This window comes from Chaetomium globosum, genomic scaffold, assembly GCF_000143365.1.
Source record: "Chaetomium globosum CBS 148.51 scaffold_7 genomic scaffold, whole genome shotgun sequence".
Lineage (NCBI taxonomy): Eukaryota > Fungi > Ascomycota > Sordariomycetes > Sordariales > Chaetomiaceae > Chaetomium > Chaetomium globosum.
Window position 1 is genome coordinate 2,497,646 of NT_165982.1, and position 17,262 is coordinate 2,514,907.

Below are 17,262 nucleotides of genomic sequence, written 5' to 3' on the forward strand. Positions count from 1 at the left end.
GTGGGGTGTGGTATCACTGATGTTTTTTGGTATCTAGTCATGCCTTCTTGTATATAAAGATTGGGAGCTATATAGGAGCGTTGCGAGCGCAGCGCTAGGCTTTTATCGACGAATCCTGTGCTCTTGCTTTTTCTGGGTCGAATATTGTGTTATTGACTCACGGTGTTCGGTGACAAGGCGAGTTCAGATTCCAAACACTCCATATAGACAAGTTTACTCTCTCGACATAATCCAGCATATTATACGTCGGCAGTAACTAAACCACCGCCTCCCCTACTACTGTATAAACTGTGTTGTGGCGGTTATTTCAACGGATCCCACCACAAACGTTCCTTGTGCAGTGGTAGGAGTATGTACCTGATCAACCTCCCTCGCGAAGTACTACGAGGCACCGCTAAACAGGCACAGTCCGATCGCTGTTTTCCAGGCAAGTTTCTTTCTTTTGTTAGTTGCCTTGAGCTTCCAGAGGGCTTGCCCATCGATGACACGGTTGCGTCCCCCCTGAACCGCTTCTCTAACCCCCTTCCACTCCACCCCGCTCAACAGCGAGGCCGAGAAGGAGAACGGAGGGAGTGAGCAACGCAAGGCAGGGAGGGTTCGGAGGAAAGAAAGAAAGCAAAAAAAAAAAAAAAAAAAAAAAAAGACGGCCTCCACAACTCTGCCCGGTGACTCCCCCCACCCCCTTTGGCGCCTAAATCGTCACAAACACAGCAGCTGATGGGTGATACCACCCACCTCCCCACCACCCACTACCGAGTACGGCAAGGCAGTATCACCTGACAAAAACAAGCATCAAAAAAACAAGGTGTGGCGTTCCGGGGACGAGGGGGGGGAAAGGGGTAGCTGCCTGAGCTAGCTCCTTGTGTCGTGTAAATGTCGTGCGAGGCAGCCAGATCTTTCCCTGCCCAGGTCACTGGTCTTTGGGATTATTGGGGCTGTTGTGTGACTGATTGACTGACTGGCTGACTTGTATGTACTGGGGAGGTGGTGTTGCTGTCTGTTTTGTGACATGGGACACGAAGGGCCACCGCTTTTCTTTCCGTCGCTTCGGCGCAATCACGGCGTTGGCTGGTTGGGTTTCTGGCTACACTGCTGCTGTCTGCTGTGTGTATGTACGTACATATTTTACATGCGCATCTCCCGCAGGGGGTTGCTCGGTGAGCGACATGTGGTGTCTGCGGTGTTGGTGGTACATTACTCGATTGTTTTTCTTGTCTTTTCTGACTTGCCGTGGTGACGAGGAGGAGGTTGGGCGGAAGATTCACTGTGCAAAGGTTTGGACGGTGAACTTTAGAATCATAGTACGTGTAGACTGCATATAACTACAATAACCGAGAATCAACGTGGCTCCCGTAAGGTGCCGTACCTGCGAGCTAGGCTGTAGCTGACATGGTCACTTGCCTTGTTATACTAGAGGCGATACCTGAGCTGTCTCTCTCCTAACCTTGGTGAACAGATTTCATGACAGATATGCAATCCATTACCACGCAGATGCCTAAATCATAGAGTGGGAGCCTGCATCCCATAAATGTCCCTGGTCATCCTCGGCCTACAGACTTTGCTCCGTGCCGGCTTGCCTGGTTCAGGGGGTTCGTTGAAGAGAGCACTCTGTATGAAACACGGGACACTACGGCAACAGCAAGCCACATCCGAGCCCTCGGCACGAATGCGCACGAGTAGGCTTGCTTCCAAGATGCCGCTGGCCGGGGAAAAGACGCGGCCGCTTGCATTGCCGACGGCATGTGACGGGATGAGGCCCGTTGGTCACCCTTCTCGGCCGGCTAGGCCCCTGGTACATACCTGTATTGATAGGCGATATCTCCGTTTACGGAGGAGGTGCGTACGATGTCATCGGATCTGGAGCCCCTCATGAAGATGCGGGAGGGCTGCACAGTAGTAACCCGTGACGACGGCCAGACCATGTCAGAATGGCTCGTCGGTTAGTCGTAACGCAGCAACAGCACCAGCACGAGCACGGCGCGTAATGCCGGAGCGTCTAACCGGGCGAAACCACAGAATTATCCCGTGCCTGTGCCGTGTTACTTTGCTCCGAGTTTACCTCGTACATGGCACACAGCACACACTGCGCCGCAAGCAAGCCGGGTGTCTGGCCACGGCGTGGTTCTGCATCGTTGAGGGGCACCGAGGGACAGATCCGACAGGGCTACGAAACAGCTGCAGCTGCATGCGGTTTTTTGAGAAAGCCTCTCTGGTGCATCGTCGCCCCGAAATAACTATTTGCTTCCGGGCCCGGTCATCCATCCCTCAACATCACCACCAAATACACTCCACTGGCAGCACATAACCCCCCTTGCCCCCCACCTTCGTATTAGATTAGTGATGCAGCTAGATCAGCCACAAGGTAGCAATGCAGCATGCGGATTCCGGTTGTTGGCGCCCGCATCCCCAGAATGGGCCACAAGATGCAGAACCGTTTTTCTTTTTTTCAATCAAGAAAAAAAGAAAGGGGGAGATGGAAGCGTGAGGCCTGCGTGCGTGCGTTTCGATGCCACGTTTATTTCGAGGAGATCAAATCGCAAGTCTCGATCGATCCCATGGGGCACTGCTCGACCGTTACGCTAGGTCCGTTGCGGGAAACTGCCGGTGCTTTTTGCGATGGCAAATCGGCCTTGACATCGAAGTTATCGGCTGTATGGAGGGATATGGGGTGTGTACAACTCCACGGGATGGGAATAACATGGAGATGGAGGTCATTGTTTGGTGGTTCAGCCTGAATCGGGTGTGCGCCGGGAGTGGCCTGCCTGGTGGTGGCGGGCTCTCCTGTTTGCAGGACTCAGTTCAGTGGCAAACCAGGGGAACTTCAGGGACCTAATTGCTGGCATCGGTTGCATTTCCATGTTAGGTGCTTGCTTGCATCTGGGCTGCCTGCACGGTGGGGGCAACGTGTTGTCAAAGCGCGGGCAGGAAGGCACGAAGCCGCCTTGAAGGAAAGCGGGATGTCGCAACTTGGGCAGCTGGGGCACGCAAAAACCGGTCACTGATTGGATTTGGAAATGAAAACGGCTTGTTGTCGGTCGTGGTTCCCGGGGCCGAAGAGTTGGGCTTAGATTTCCTGGAACTCGCAGTGAACAAAGCACCCATGAATTCGGAACCGGAATCGAGACCATTTCCCCTCCGCATCCATGGCCTGGCCGGAGCTCGCGAGATAAAGAACCCACAGGCATCGCCCCGGGTCGAGGGTCGATGTGCTCCGACGATTATCGGAGACGGGAAAAGCCACGTCATGGGCTTTGTTGTCGAACGATATCCATGGGCCAGGTGGTCGGCATTCTCCGTCATCAGACTAACTAGGCTCCTAGTCTGCTACACTAGTCAATTCAAATCTCAACCATCACTGCCGCTGACTCTATCAAAGACATTACTCCGTTAAGTTAGCCTTGGGAGGCTTGCACTGTGCTTGTCCGAATGCCACGGATTACTCCGCCACAGTGCGAGTGTGCCTGTGGAGGGGCGAATTCCCATCACCGAGCGTGCTGGTGACTGTCTAGCTTCTTGGTATGCTCATCCATCAACCTCTTTGCCAACGCCACAATGGGATTGTCCTTGTCGGCCTGCTCTAGCGCCGCCTGCTGCTGCTGCTCGTTCGGCTGCGTCTCGGCGAACAGATCCCGAACCTTGCCCGACCCCGTTGCCGTCTGCACCACGGCGAGCGTCGTGGCGAACTCGGTCCGCTCCGCCGCCCCGAGCTGGATGGCGTCGAGCATCAGCAGCGCAAAGTTCTGGCAGTTGTTGCTGATGAGGTTGTAGGCGGCCTTCTTCTGCCGCATCGAGTAGATGACCATCTCGCCCGCCTGCCGCAGCGCCTCGTCGTTGAACCGCGTCTCGCCCACCCGGAACGTCCGCCACTCCTCGGCGTCCACCCGCCCGTTCACGTAGATGATGTCGAGGTTCTCGTCCATCCACAGCTCGTGGCAGTAGTCGCCCACCAGCACCGCCCAGTGCTGCGACGGGTCTGGGTACTTGTGCACGTTCTCCGTGATCCACGCCCCGAGCTTGGTCCGCTCAGCGAACCACTTGCCCGCCGTCCCGCCCACCGGATGCCACCCGATCTCGACCGTCCGGGGCCGCTGGTTGGTGCGGGGCTCCGCCGCCGGGATGATGTTGGGTTTGTGGCCCAGCCCGAGCGAGTGTTCTAGCACGATCCGGCCTTTGACGAGTTCCTCTTTCCCGCGCGCGAAGCCCGTTTTGCTGGCAGGGTGGTTAACAACTTATGGTATGGTATGTATGTGGCCGCATCCGCGCCAAGACATCCCGTTGGGGGAGGGGAGGGCGTTGCGGTGTGTGTGGTTACAAGTCGGTACTTACAATAGCGACTTCATCCGCTTGCGCTTAGATTGCCCTCCCTTGTCGGAACCTGATTCTGAGCTGCCCATGTCGGCGTAGGTGTTCACTCGGGTTGTAGTGGTACGACGTTTTGTGCCTCAAACCAACAGAATCGAGTTTGATTCACGAATTCAAGACCAGTGGCTGCGCCGGAGCTGAGGATATCCCCAGATGGCAACGCCAGCTTATGTCCCACATCCCCCACTCTCCCCCAGCTCAGCCCCAGCGTGGCTGCGCCGCGGCCGCCGTCTCGTCTCTTTCAGCACCTCAGGTTTCTTTATAGAGTCGCCAACAATAGAATGCCCACGGCTTGGATGGAATGCGACGTAAAAACTCGGTGGCACTGGCCGGATATTCTTCTGAAGCTGTACGAAGCGCCCTCGGCGCTACTCGGCGCATGACGAGCAACCCGCCCACTGAGAGCGCTGGCCGCTTTGTGCGTGCGACTCAGAACACAAAAGGTGGCCCGGGAATCCCGGCCGACCTTGTTTGAGATGTTGCAGCTCCGCTGCTGCTCAAGGCAAGGGAGTCACTGGGAGTTAACACCCAAGAAACTCGATCGATTCCAGCGCCAGGGCGCTTAACGGGAAAAGGTTGACAGTCCCGGCTATGCCCGGAGAGGAGCTGGGGGGAGGGCGACGCGATCGGCACACCTCGGAGCTTCTTTCTCGATTCCTCCTGCACGCCGATTTCGTGCCAAATCGCTAGCTCCCTTTCGGCGGCCCTTGGCACCAGGAATGAGGACACATCCAACAACGCATGACGGTTTACAGCCAGGTCCAGATTTGTAGACAGAGTAAGGAGTAGGTAGTTACGTCTGTACATGTCATGTCGGTGATTTCTGCAAGAGAAAAATGATGAAAAGCTAGCCTTCCCGCCAAGGTGTTTTAATACTGCGCAGAAGCTCCCTAGAATCCCACGGCCGTTCTTCGGCCAGCAGCCAACCGGGTGTTTGCAGCCGTGCACGGCAGACACTGAGACGGGCCCCTGGGCCGGGTTGGATTTTGCGGAATGGTGGCTGGCTGGGCGTGACTGACGGCGTGTGATTGAACCAAGCTCTGTGTCCATGTGCCCGGCTTGACCCAACCGAGAGTCGGGGGCGTTGCAGGGGTGGGGGGATTGTGTGTGTCGGATCGTTAACGAGTCCTGGACTGGGTGACCATTGTCAGTTTTTGTCTTCGCTGTACACATCTCACCGAAATGATTTCCTCTTTTTTTTTCGCCTTCAGTAAACCTTCAACCATCAAACGGGATTGCAAAGACAAAGCTCAATCGCTCAAGCGATCGATCTCGTCGCCAAGGGTTTGCGGCGGAGCGATTGAAACGGTCCAGCGTCTTTGATCTCTCCATGCTCGGGGATCCATGGTTCGCGCAAACCGTTTAGGGCATGGTCTGGCCTGTGGCCTGGAGTCGACTGGCGGCAGAACCTGAACCCTGGATCAGAAATATGGAGTCCTGCCTCAACTGACCAATAGGAAGCTCATCTGCAGGACCCCGAGTGGCGGAGAAAACGGCATTAGTCCCGGAAAGGAAGCCTATCCCCAAGCGTGCGGTGCGGTGCTGCACTGTGCTGCTCCACGGCCTGGGACCCCTTCCCGCTGGGCCGGGAATCCGTCTCAACCACTCACTGGTCCAGCCGCCCACCCACCGGGTTTTGTTGGGCCACCGAGACGAGATGACCGAATCGACCCATTCCATCTCACACAGTGTTAAATATGTCTACCGTGGACGGTGCCCCGCAACCAGCAGGCGGAATGATCACCGCGACTGGGGGGTCGACCGACCTCCACTGCAAGATGCACCTGCCCTGCCCTGCACCCGCTGTGCTGTGACATTGCGCCCGCCCTCATTTCCATCCCCTGCCTTTCTCTGCACATCCCAGCCAGGGCCGGGTTTGTTCTTTTCTCTCTCACCCCGTCTCCTGCATCCTGCGTGCCGAACTTTCGACACCCCTTCCCTTCTTTCTTCGGCCTCCACATCGCGAAAGAAACGCGGCGCGACTTTCTCGATAGGTTGCGAAGAGGATACGAATAGTTGCAGAGGGCGACGGCAAACTGTACCGGACGATCGGACAGCGGCAGGAAATCCATAACCGGTCCACTAGCTGAGACGAACCACGCAACGCTGCCACAACCTGCCACCCACCCAATAACAGCCCGTCGGGTCCGACCGTGCTTTTCAGCTTTCCCGTCACTCTGGTTTCTGGAACCGCTGGGTCCTCCCTCCTCTCCACACTCGCCCCTCTCCATCAACCAACCTTCATCCGATCGTCAGACAAACGATTGATCACTTGTCGTTTTGTCTCTTCCAACGCCGACTTGATTAAACTGTGTATTGACACGCGGTCCCCGATAATTCTCGATTTTGCGACCTTGTCCGAATCGCCAAGCGAATCACGCACCCGACAGCGTGTAATCGGGACGTTGCACGATTGAGACGTATTTCGCTACTTTCATTGTGGTACTCGGGACTTTGGGGCTGCCGATTGTGAATTGTTTGTTCGGCCTCCCGAAGTCGCCTGCGCTGTGACGGGCGAACTGCTTGCATCACGGTGTAAGTGCTGCGCGCATATCTTGACAATTTTTTTTTTTTTACGCTCTTGCTGTGTTGAGATGCAGCATCGCTGACGCTGGATTTAGTATCTGATCAAAATCGGGTAATCCGGTGTGGTTTGGTGGTTTTTTAAAGTGGGATTGAATCCTCATTCACCAAGATGGGCGCACCGATACTGGCTTCGGCCGCTCACGCCGTTCCGGCACTCGAAACCGGCGGCCACGCCATGGATGCTTCCATCACCTCCAGAGAGACCAAGGGCGGCCGTCGGCTATGGTACCGCATGAGGGTCATCCAGCAACCGGAGCGTGCGAGAGCCTGTGGTTCTGGTCCGAAGTGTAAGTGAACCCGATATTCGTCTCACGCGATGCAAGATCTGACGGCGTGTATGCAGCATCGGCCGACCGTCGCCCTGTGGACCCGCCTCCCGTTGTGGAGCTGCGTATCTACGAAGGGCAGACATGGGACCAGGCGCAGGAGAAGGACATCACTTTTGTCTACAATGCCAACTTCTTCCTCTTCGCTACGCTCGAGCATGCTCGCATCATGGCCCACGCTCGCGGGTCGGCATCTTCTGCTAACACGCCGCCTGTGCTTACTGGCATGCCCGTTTCCGGCATGGCGTATCTGGACCGGCCGGAAGAGGCTGGCTATTTCCTCTTCCCAGATCTCTCGGTAAGGCACGAGGGCCGGTACAAGCTGACCTTCAACCTGTACGAGGAGACCAAGGAGGACAAGGACAAGGATAAGGAGCGCGATGTCGAAAGCCAGCCGCCTCTCACCGGCCTCAGCCCCGCCACGGGAGGATCGTTCGATTTCCGCATGGAGGTCAAGTCGCAGGACTTCATCGTTTACAGCGCCAAGAAGTTCCCGGGTCTGGCCGAGAGTACCGCCCTCAGCCGTGTGGTGGCCGAGCAGGGATGTCGCGTCCGTATCCGCCGTGACGTGAGGATGAGACGCCGCGATGGAAAGGGTGCTGGGGACTACGACAACGGTGAGGAGGAGTACAACCGCAGGAGGAGAACGGCGACGCCGGATAACCGCAACAACGACTTTGCGGCCCGGGCGCGCTCGATGAGCGGTAGCACGGAGCGTACACCGTATTCAGCTGACCCGCAACGCCGGCCGTCCATGGCGGATTATCCGTCGCAGTATGCGCAGAACCCGCCGGCCGGTGGCCATCTGCAGTTCCTCGGTGGGAACGCTAGCTCGCAGTACCCTGCTGCTCCACCACAGCCGTTTGCGCAGCCTCCGTCGGTCCCCGCGTCACCCGTGTACCCGCCCACCCAGGCCGCTCCCTACCAGATGCAGACCTCATATCCGCCTCCGCCCCCGCCCCCTGCGCCGAAGAGAGAGCGGACGCCTTCCCAGTCGGGGTACGCCCCGATCAACCCGGCTCCTCGCCGCGAGAGCATCCACCACGACTACCGTCCGTCTGGCCCCATCCAACTCCCGCCGCTGCCTCCTCCGCCTTATTACCCGCCGACGCCGCAACAGTCGCACATGCCACCCCCGCAGCCGCCGCAGGTCCTCCCGCCTCTCCAGATCGACAGCAACAGCAAGAGCAACAACCGCCTCCCGATGCCGAGCCCAACGGCCCTGGCCAACAGCGCCCCGCGCCCCCTCGCCTCGCTCGCGCCGCTCGCGCCGCTTATGCAGAGCACCAGCAGCAGTGCCGGAAAGGGCCCGGTTCACCCGGCGACTCTGCCGCCGCCGGCCGTGTACGCCGGCGCCAAGCGGGCGCACGACGAGTCGTTCTGGTCCGAGCCGGAGCACGGGCGATACCAAAACGGCACGCGGGACAAGGGGAGGTCGGAAGACATTATCACGGACCCTACGTCCATGCCGTTCAGACGTGCCGACGGAACCGAGGCGGATGGCATCAGGCTGCGGTACTAAGTGTATGGGGATTACGAAAGGTTGCGTGCGTGCGTGCGTGCGTTGTTGGGGTTGGCTGTGGCGGTTTTTGGTGTTGGGGAGTTTTCTCGTTCTCTTCGCTTGCTTTTCTTGTTCGCTTTTCCAAACGCCTATACGAGTCAACGAAGGGTTGGCTTGCTCGCGTGCCGGCTTGCTGGCCCTGCTTTCGTGGTGCATATCGCTGGCGCGCTCCATTCTGGGTACCGCACGAAGGGGGAGGATTCCGGGGATGGGGCCGCCTGCCTTTTCAACTTTGCTTTGGCATTGACACTGGCGCTTGTTTTGGGATAGGGTGGTTCCGATGGCCGCACTCGACACACATTCACTGCAGATTTTCTTTTCTTTTTTTTTCGTTGCGGATAGCTCGCTCGATACACGACGGACGTCGCTCTTGTTTTTGTTCTATTTTGTTTCTTGCAATCCATATACAATATACAGCATGGACAAGCTCCGTGGAGCTCGGAATACTTGGTACTTGGGGCAACTTCACAAGTGAGCTATCGCTGGTCGGATGAGGGAAGATTGATGGATTCTATTGCGGGGCAAAGGAAGGAAAGGATCAACTGGGATATGGGTTTTTCTATGTTGGAATAGGTCTGGTATGATGAATGAGGTTTTTCACGTGCGTTTCCACAGCAAACGGTGACTACTAGCCCATCATGTCCGACAATGATACTTTGTAATCTCGAGTCCGTCTCATGGAAACCTCGAACCCCCTTCGCCATGGTTCGGAGCGGCCCAGTTGGTGGAGTCAATCCGACTTGGTGCTGCATGATTGGGCGGTCCTGTTCCTGGTTCCTGCGAGCGGGCCGTTGCGTGGGAAGAGGCGCTGGGGGCACTGGAGGGTGGTTGCCCGGTCGGCCAGACGCAGGGTGTGGACGGGCCATCTTAAGAGGCGGCCAATGTCAATAACAGACGGGGTGCCCACTGTCCACTGCGTCGCTGCCCCTTTCTTCCCCGCCTCTTGCCCGTCTTGTCTTGTTTGTCTTGCGTCTGCACAACTTTGAAACGAGCGCATTCATTGTCTTGCGCTGCGTTATTTTTTGGTGCATTTTTTCTTTTAGAAGGGTACGATTGGCGCTGGCTTTTGTCTGGGCGCTTCGTTGTCAATTCGGTTGCTGGGTGGGTGCTGGCTGACCAGGGAAAGTAAACAAAACATTCCTGGCTCTCGCGCCCAGTCGCCGCAACCGCAACGGCAACCCAACCGCAACCGCCATTTTGACAACCAACAAGCCACCGACCGACCTCATCGTCGCGCCACCGCCGGCAGCACGGCGCGCAAATCTGGCAGACTGCGGAATTGCAAACTGCAATCGCAACACAACCCAAATCAAGATACACAAAACAACAAAAAGGAAACAAACCACGACATCATCGTTTACATGCCATCCACCGAATCAACCACCACCACCAAGATCAGCCACTCACCATGGCCTCCTCACCAGCCTCAACCTCCTTCCGCACCCGCCTCCAACAACAACAACAACAACAGCAACAACAACAACTCAATCCTCACCACCACCCCACAAAACACACCTCCCTCCCCCCCCTCCAAATCCAAACCCACAACATCCCCCCTCTAGAAGACACCCCCACCACCAGCGCCAGCCCATGGCCCACCCACCACCGCCACAGCGCCAGCCTCACAACCAGCGCCATGACCCTCAGCGCGGGCGCCGTCTCGCCCTCCTCCGACCGCCTGCGCCTGCGCCACGCCCAGCACCGCCAGTCCCTGCTGGGCCAGCACCCCGCTAGTGCGCACCCTTCCAGTGCGAGTGCGAGTGCCGGTGGGAGTGGGGGTGGGCATGCGTATTCGTACTCGGCGGGGAGCGCGGTGGGTGGTGGTGGTGGTGGTGGTGGTGGTGCGCGCCCGCCGCTGTCGCCGAGGGGGTATTCGGCGGCGGTGGCGACCGGGCAGAGTCGCTTTGTGGAGGGGTCCCAGTGAATGATCGGGTGTCGGCGGCGCCGCCGAGGGGGTTTTTGGATACGGAGGGGGAGTGGGAGGGGTATGAAGAAGGGTAGGCGGATGCAGAAGGCGTTGGAGATGGGTGTGTAAGTGCAAATGGGAGTGAGGGAAATGGGAGGGGGGAGGGGGAGGGGAGCAGAATGGATGGCGCTGTGAGGACGGTGGCGGGGGTGATGAGGGTGGAGAAGCCTTCGTTGAGGCTCGTTGATAGTGGTGGGAGTGGTGAGGGGGGGGATTGGGAGGATGAAGATGCTGCTGGGTTTGAGTGGGGGTATAGGAGCCGCGGTGTCGATGGGCATCGTGCAAGGGGTGGGGGATTTGCTACGGCTGGGAGGGGCGGCGGCGGCGTGGGGACTTCCTCGAGCAGATATGCTCTGCGTAGACCGAGGAGTACCGCCGGCTGGGTACGCTCGTCGGCTGCTTCTATTGCTGCGCCTACTACTTCTAGTGGTGCGAATGGCCAGCCGCAACAAAGGACCGGGGTGGTCAAGAAGACGAGCTTCCTCGCTCCTCTGTGGGATGGGGTTCGCGAGAAGCTGAACCTGAGCAAGTCGAAATCGTCGGGAAGTATCGGGAGGGTTGTTAACTCGGTTGTTGGCGGCGGTGGTGCGGACAAGAAGATCGACCGCGAGAAGGAAAAGGCCCGGCTTATGGGCATCGAGGAGAAGGAGAAGGTCGCTTCACCACCGCCGCCGCCTGGGCCAGCGTACCCCAGCCGGGAGGAGGTTATGGAGAGCTACAAGAACCTCGTCGCGTCGGGCTTCTTTGAGGCGCATGCCATCCGGGGCGGAAGACACCCCTTACGGTCCGGCGGCGCTGCGGGCAAAGCCTTTGCTGAGCACATGGTTATCCCGGAAACATCGCCAGCGCCGAGCCGGAAATCCTTCTCGGAACACATGGCCGAGGCTGAAGCTGCCGCCTCGTCGCCGGCCAGGTCCTTCGCCGACCACATGGCCGCGCAACAACCGCCGGCCCCACCCCTCTCGTCGCCAATACGGAAAAGCATGGCCCCTCCTGCACCTCCTCCCAGGGGCTCGTCCCAAAAAAAGTCTGACCTCCTATCCTCTCCACAGCGCGGTACCAAGCGGGGCGCGTCCATGGACCTTGCCACCGACGCCGAGGTGGTTACCCGTAAGCTCGTCAAGAAGCTGCGCCACTCAGCCTCGCGTCTATCGGTGGAGTTGACGGGTGTTAGAGACAACTACTACTCCAACTATGGCACGCTCAAGGCCCGCCCGTCCACCTCCTGCGGTGCCCCCGGCCCGCTCTCCCCCACATCCTCCGTCTTCAGCGGCATCACCTCCCCGCCGTCGACCAGGGCCTCCATGGACGGCATCAGGTCGCCCAGGTACGGCAAACTCACCAAACCCAAAGACGGCCGCCGCCGCCGCATCCTAGGCCTCAGCCGCCGGAACCGCTCCCCAGTACGAGCGTCAGCGCCAGTGACCAGCGCCCCTGCCGCGGCGGACCCGGACGCCATGGTGATCGACGAGCCGGAGCAGGCCACCGCCACACAGGCTCAGCCCGCTGCCGTTGCCGCCATCGCCACCATGGCTAGTCCCAAACCTCACAGAAACATCACCCCGCCGCCCGCCTCCTTCCGCACCAATCACCCACGCAGTCTGCGCAGCAGCGACACCTCGAGCAGCGCCGTATCCCCGCAGCACGAGCCGCTGAGCGTGGTGCCCGACCCGAACCAGGGCATCCCCTTTGTGCCGCGCATCCCGCGTGAGTTTTGCGATGCCATGACCGCCTTGGTGCCGCCGGCTGCGGCTGCGGCTGCGGCGGCGCGCGGTGCGGTGGTGGTGGTCGCGGGCGAGGGGAAGGAGAAGAAGGGGGAGGAGACAGGGGAGGACGGGAAGGGGAAGCCGATCAACCGCGACTCGGGGCTTGGTGAGGATGTTGAGAATATCCCGGATTGGGGGTAATCTTGGTTAGCCTCCTCACACGCCCCGGTTGGTTGGTCGGCTGCCTGGAGTCCTTCCGTCCGTTTTTTTTTCCCCTCTCTTTTCCTCTCTCCCTCTCTCGGCATCGGGCAACATTTACGAGCCGACAAAGTTGTCTTTTCCACGGCCAGCCCGGTATCACTGGACGGTGTGGCACGGCGGCGGCGGTGTTCTGTGTTTATTATATTCTCCTTTGTCATATTTTCCTTTTTTCTCTCACACAACATAACCAACCTACCTACCTACCGGCCGGGCCAGGGACAGACAAACGGATGGACTACGAGCACTTCCATCGATCGGATCTCCTCAGCAGCCCAACTTTTTGTTTTCCCTTCTAGGCCCGGTTTGATGACAGAACCCTTTTTGACGACTTGACGACGACGTTCCGGAACGAGGGCGCTTCTTATTTTTCACGGAGATGGGAAAATACATTACGGGGTGCAGGGCTTATGTTATGAAGCACAGTACAAAGTTATGGGACTGGGCTGTATGTACAAGTTACTGTTTCTGGATGCACGACCTGTTTTCGGGGGCCTTGTCGGCCTTGTTTTTTTATGGTGCTGGAGCGCCCCTCTGGAAGGGCTTCCCTGGGATAAGGGGGCTCTTGGCCGTGTTGGGGCTGCAGACAGACAGATTGGTGTTTGAGGAGGGTGTTGTTGCTGCTTGGGGGCGAGAGTGGCTTGTGGTTGTTATTATATATATGTTACCAAACAGTGGTGGCGAGAATAGCTGTCAATGATGATTATGACCTGTTTATAACAACATCTTGGGGACCAGAGCGAGGACATGTTTCCGAGTGTGATGCGAACGGGAGTCGGTTGTTGAATGCCCTACATACCACCAACCGTGGTTGGGTGCCAGAAGTCATGGTAGCAGTGCGTCCTTCGAAACATAGCTAGGGGAGCATTATTCCAAGAAGAAGAAAGCAACTTCTATGATATCACATATCTAAGCTGGGATGCGGAAAAGAAAATAACAAAAGAAAATACAAATAAATCAAAAAGCTCACTTGCCGACCCCATCCGCCGGTCGGATGAGGGCTGCAGGCTACGAAAAACCCCGTTGGGTTTTTTCTTCGCGAGGGGGGAGTCGAACCCACGGCCTCCTTCGGTTGGCGTTCCATCCGGGCCCCCCCAAATGCCGTTGAGTCAACCGGTGTTGGTTCGAATTAGGGGGGTCGGTGACAGTGTGGGATGCGAAACCCGTATGTATACCGTGGGCTGCTGGTTATGGGGTACTAGGAAGGAGCGCGGTCGGGGAGGGTTGGGATGAAACTGGAATTCATGAAGTCTTGTTTGATTCGTCGTCAAGTCATTGATTACATTACCTACCCAGCGCATCTCTATGTATGATATTGCCCCGGACCATCACATGCCCCAATGCTCCCCCTTTAACCCAATCTAGTCTATGTATGCATGCATGCTACCGCGAGCGCGGCTGCCGAACAGCCGCCTCAACGCATCTCCCAAACCCCAATAAAGAAGAGGGGAGATGGAACCTTTCGTATCACAACACCTGTATGTACGTCACCTCACCATGCGGCTGGCTCATGCTCCCGCCCACCGCAAGACGAATTCGTAAACGCTCATGGTGACGATGGAGGCCGGGATGGAGCGCATCAGGTGCGGCGTCAAGCCGCCGTACAGCGCCGACCAACCTTCCTCGGCCCCGATCGAGCGCACGCAATGGACGAGGCCGGCGTACCGGGGCGCGCCGTTCTCCATGGGCTGTCGTAACCGGGTCGTCAGGACCTAAGTGACGGGACAGCGCTGGTTAGTTGCGAGTATATGGTGGGATTTAGACGGGGTGGGAGATGGGAGTCAGGGTACCTCGTAGGGATATGTGGCCAGGCTGGCGACCAGTTTGGCTGCCCCCGCGGCGCCGCTGCTGCTGAGCCAGTGCTTGACTTCACCCCATATCGTGGCATCCTGTGTCCCAGCCCCGCCCAGCGCTTCGTGGGAGAGCGACTTGAGCTTCTCGTAGGTAACGAGGTGCAGCACCGTCTCCGCCGTGCCCAAATAACTCGCACAGAGGCCCTTGTACAGCCCGCGGACGCCCTCCTGCCGCAGGACCTGCCGCACGCAGTCCAGGCTGTTATTGTACCTTCTCGATGCTGCGCCGCCGGCCGCTTGTGCCCGTGATGCGTCGAGCTGCAGCCTTGTCTTGATGAGCCAGATGGGGTTGGTGAGGGTGTTGGTTGTGATGCCCGCGGCGACGGCGGCCTGGGCGTGGACTATGGCGGCATCCTCTTGGCGGTTCAGCAGACGCGCCCCGAGCGTCTTGCAGTTCCCGTACACGTAGAACTTGATCGCGGTCGCGGAGACGACTCCCGAGAGACTTGGGCCGAGGCCACGGAAGAAGGCGCGCCAGCCTTCGGTGCGGTGTATGGAGCCGAAGATTTGGGCGGTTTCTCGGATGTGCCGTAATGGTGCGCCGATGAGGCCGGTAGCGGCGGGTGTTGCTTGGGGATGGAATGGGTGCGCCCCTCCCCCCGCGTGTAGCCGGTAAAGGTCGGATTGGAGCCTCGTTTTCAAGACGTCAAGCGGAGATGTTATTATCGAAGTGACCAAGCCTCCGCTCCTATAGAAAGGTCCTGGTGGATCAGATGATGCATGACTCGCTTGGGAGGGGGGAGGGGGCGTTGGGTGCTGAAGAGAGAGGGGTTTGGGCAGGGACGACTCACGCTCCAGCAATCAAGTGCACCAGAGGTTGTACGGTTTTCTGTTGTGCCGATTCTCGTCTAGGGGTGTTTGGCGACACCGCCTTGACTCTAGATTGTGCCGTAACGTCCATTTTCCATTTTGCCGACTTGAGGTTTTGGGGGGAGTAGGTTGAAGTTGAATCTCAGCAGCTCAGAGTTTCTGTGGTGCTTTTACTGGGATGGGCCGAGAACGCAGGCGGTTGTTTTCTGAGCATTTGAACTTATGAATAAATCGGTCGACAGTAATTCAACTTTAGCATTCTTAAAAATAAAATAACATACTAATTATACCAATTTGCCAGGCCTACTCAGGCCCAAGCTTCTTACACTAAGAGCGATGGCACCTGGCATCCATTGCGCCAAAGATACACTTTGAGCACTTGTTGCTCTGTTTATCCCTGCCGCAATCGCTCAACATGCAGGCATGTCACCATCGCAGATCCTCGTCGGCTCCCCTTGCCGATTGCGTAGCTCACTCAGCTTGGCGTTTCCTGGCTCGGTTCCACTAGCTATATTTATTTTTACAACCACCCCGCAAGTCCATGATATCGTTGAATCTAGGTCAACCTACACAGTAGATGCCAAAGCATCACTACCATATCATGACCTCTATCTACGTAGCAAACATGGAAGCCATCCTTACATCAAATACCCATAACCTTCAAGCATCTGCCTCCGAACGCGTGCCCGGCCCCCCGCGGCTACGAAGTCATGCCTAGTAGGATAGTCCACCTTGTTCCTCACGCACCTCCTCCTCCTCGCGTCGCCGGCGTCTGGGCCCAGTTCTTTCCGTTCCCACAAGTCGCGGTAAATCCCAGTTGTGTAGATCGGCTCCTCCGGATCTACACGAACGCGGTTGCTGTCGCCACCTAGAATGGGAAACGGGCTTTCCGACGGGGGTTCGTCGGCCAGGATAAAGTCGAGGAAGGCCTGCCGTTGCTCGGGCAGCAGCTGATAGATGCGATAGGTGTATTTGTACCGGTCCGAGTGGAAGTAGATGGCGCCTGGGTCGGCATCCGGGGTGATTGCTGGGTCCCGCCGGTCGAAGAGCACGACGCCGCCAAGGATGCGTGCTTCGGCCCAGTAGCCTACCATATCGGCGACATGCCGGGGATACTGGCCGTGATCGACGTACCACCTGTGATAGAACAGGGATGGGGGCGGTCCCTCGGGGTGCCACGTCCAGTATAAGGAATCCGACCTAGGCGGGGCCCATTCGGTGATACCGTCGTCCTTGTGCACGCTGGTGTCACGCTCGAAAAGGAGGGCGGCGATTTGGTGGACGGCAACGGCAACCAGTTCGATCAAGCACGTCTGGAACCCAATCGACCCCGGAGCACAGGCGCGGTAATCGTGGAGTAGCTATTGTTACGGTCGTCCCCGTCAGGTATGAGCCGTGGGGGTCTCAATGTCAAACGCACCTCTGAGTCAAAGGACAACATCTCCAGCCGGAAACCATCACGAAACTCGCGCGCCTTGTCCAGCATACCCGGGCACAACTGGTCATGGGCGTGGTCGATCGGGTGGGCGCCATAAGGCTCGATTATAGCTTCGTAAGCGACATCGCCAGTAGGAAGGCCGTCGATGATCTGTGCGTAAGGTGACTTCTGCAAGCTCTGTGGAGAGGATCCTGTCGATGGCACGGACGAGAAGCTGGCGGTGCTCCCCGTCAAAGTCCGCAGTGGGGAGCTGCATGGTTGCTACGTCCTCGATCATTCTGTCAACGGGCAGGTCGGGTGGCGAGGAAAAGGAGGAGAGTGAGGAATAAGAAGAGGGGGGGCGGAAGAGGAAGGGGGAGAAGAGGAGAGAGAGGGGAGACGGTCGACCAGGAGCGG

General features: G+C 58.0%; 5 protein-coding genes across 5 annotated transcripts in view; 3 read left to right on the plus strand and 2 right to left on the minus strand.

Moving 5' to 3' along the window:
* Nucleotides 1-1,693: 1,693 nt before the first annotated feature.
* On the plus strand, nucleotides 1,694-2,136 carry CHGG_10368 (uncharacterized protein; the record flags this gene model as incomplete). Its single annotated transcript, XM_001228294.1, has 3 exons — nucleotides 1,694-1,759; nucleotides 1,813-1,939; nucleotides 2,078-2,136. 3 exons carry the CDS (start codon nucleotides 1,694-1,696, stop codon nucleotides 2,134-2,136), a joined length of 252 nt encoding a protein of 83 aa, XP_001228295.1.
* A 1,346-nt stretch (nucleotides 2,137-3,482) lies between these two features.
* CHGG_10369 (uncharacterized protein) lies at nucleotides 3,483-4,394 on the minus strand (the record flags this gene model as incomplete). The annotated part of the gene is made up of 2 exons (XM_001228295.1): nucleotides 3,483-4,209; nucleotides 4,327-4,394. 2 exons carry the CDS (start codon nucleotides 4,392-4,394, stop codon nucleotides 3,483-3,485), a joined length of 795 nt encoding a protein of 264 aa, XP_001228296.1.
* Nucleotides 4,395-7,057: 2,663 nt separating this feature from the next.
* CHGG_10370 (uncharacterized protein) lies at nucleotides 7,058-8,796 on the plus strand (the record flags this gene model as incomplete). Its single annotated transcript, XM_001228296.1, has 2 exons — nucleotides 7,058-7,235; nucleotides 7,292-8,796. 2 exons carry the CDS (start codon nucleotides 7,058-7,060, stop codon nucleotides 8,794-8,796), a joined length of 1,683 nt encoding a protein of 560 aa, XP_001228297.1.
* Nucleotides 8,797-10,243: 1,447 nt separating this feature from the next.
* On the plus strand, nucleotides 10,244-12,708 carry CHGG_10371 (uncharacterized protein; the record flags this gene model as incomplete). Its single annotated transcript, XM_001228297.1, has 2 exons — nucleotides 10,244-10,704; nucleotides 10,884-12,708. The coding sequence occupies 2 exons, from the start codon at nucleotides 10,244-10,246 to the stop codon at nucleotides 12,706-12,708; spliced, it is 2,286 nt and encodes a 761-aa protein (XP_001228298.1).
* Nucleotides 12,709-14,273: 1,565 nt separating this feature from the next.
* Nucleotides 14,274-17,262, minus strand: part of CHGG_10372 (uncharacterized protein) — a gene marked incomplete at both ends in the record, with an annotated part of 6,277 nt that continues 3,288 nt past the window's right edge. The window contains 7 exons of the mRNA XM_001228298.1: nucleotides 14,274-14,477; nucleotides 14,556-15,249; nucleotides 15,410-15,496; nucleotides 15,755-15,815; nucleotides 15,904-15,932; nucleotides 16,176-16,789; nucleotides 16,849-17,057. Coding sequence (XP_001228299.1) covers nucleotides 14,274-14,477; nucleotides 14,556-15,249; nucleotides 15,410-15,496; nucleotides 15,755-15,815; nucleotides 15,904-15,932; nucleotides 16,176-16,789; nucleotides 16,849-17,057 — 1,898 coding nt within the window. The remainder of the gene's footprint in view (nucleotides 14,478-14,555; nucleotides 15,250-15,409; nucleotides 15,497-15,754; nucleotides 15,816-15,903; nucleotides 15,933-16,175; nucleotides 16,790-16,848; nucleotides 17,058-17,262) is intronic.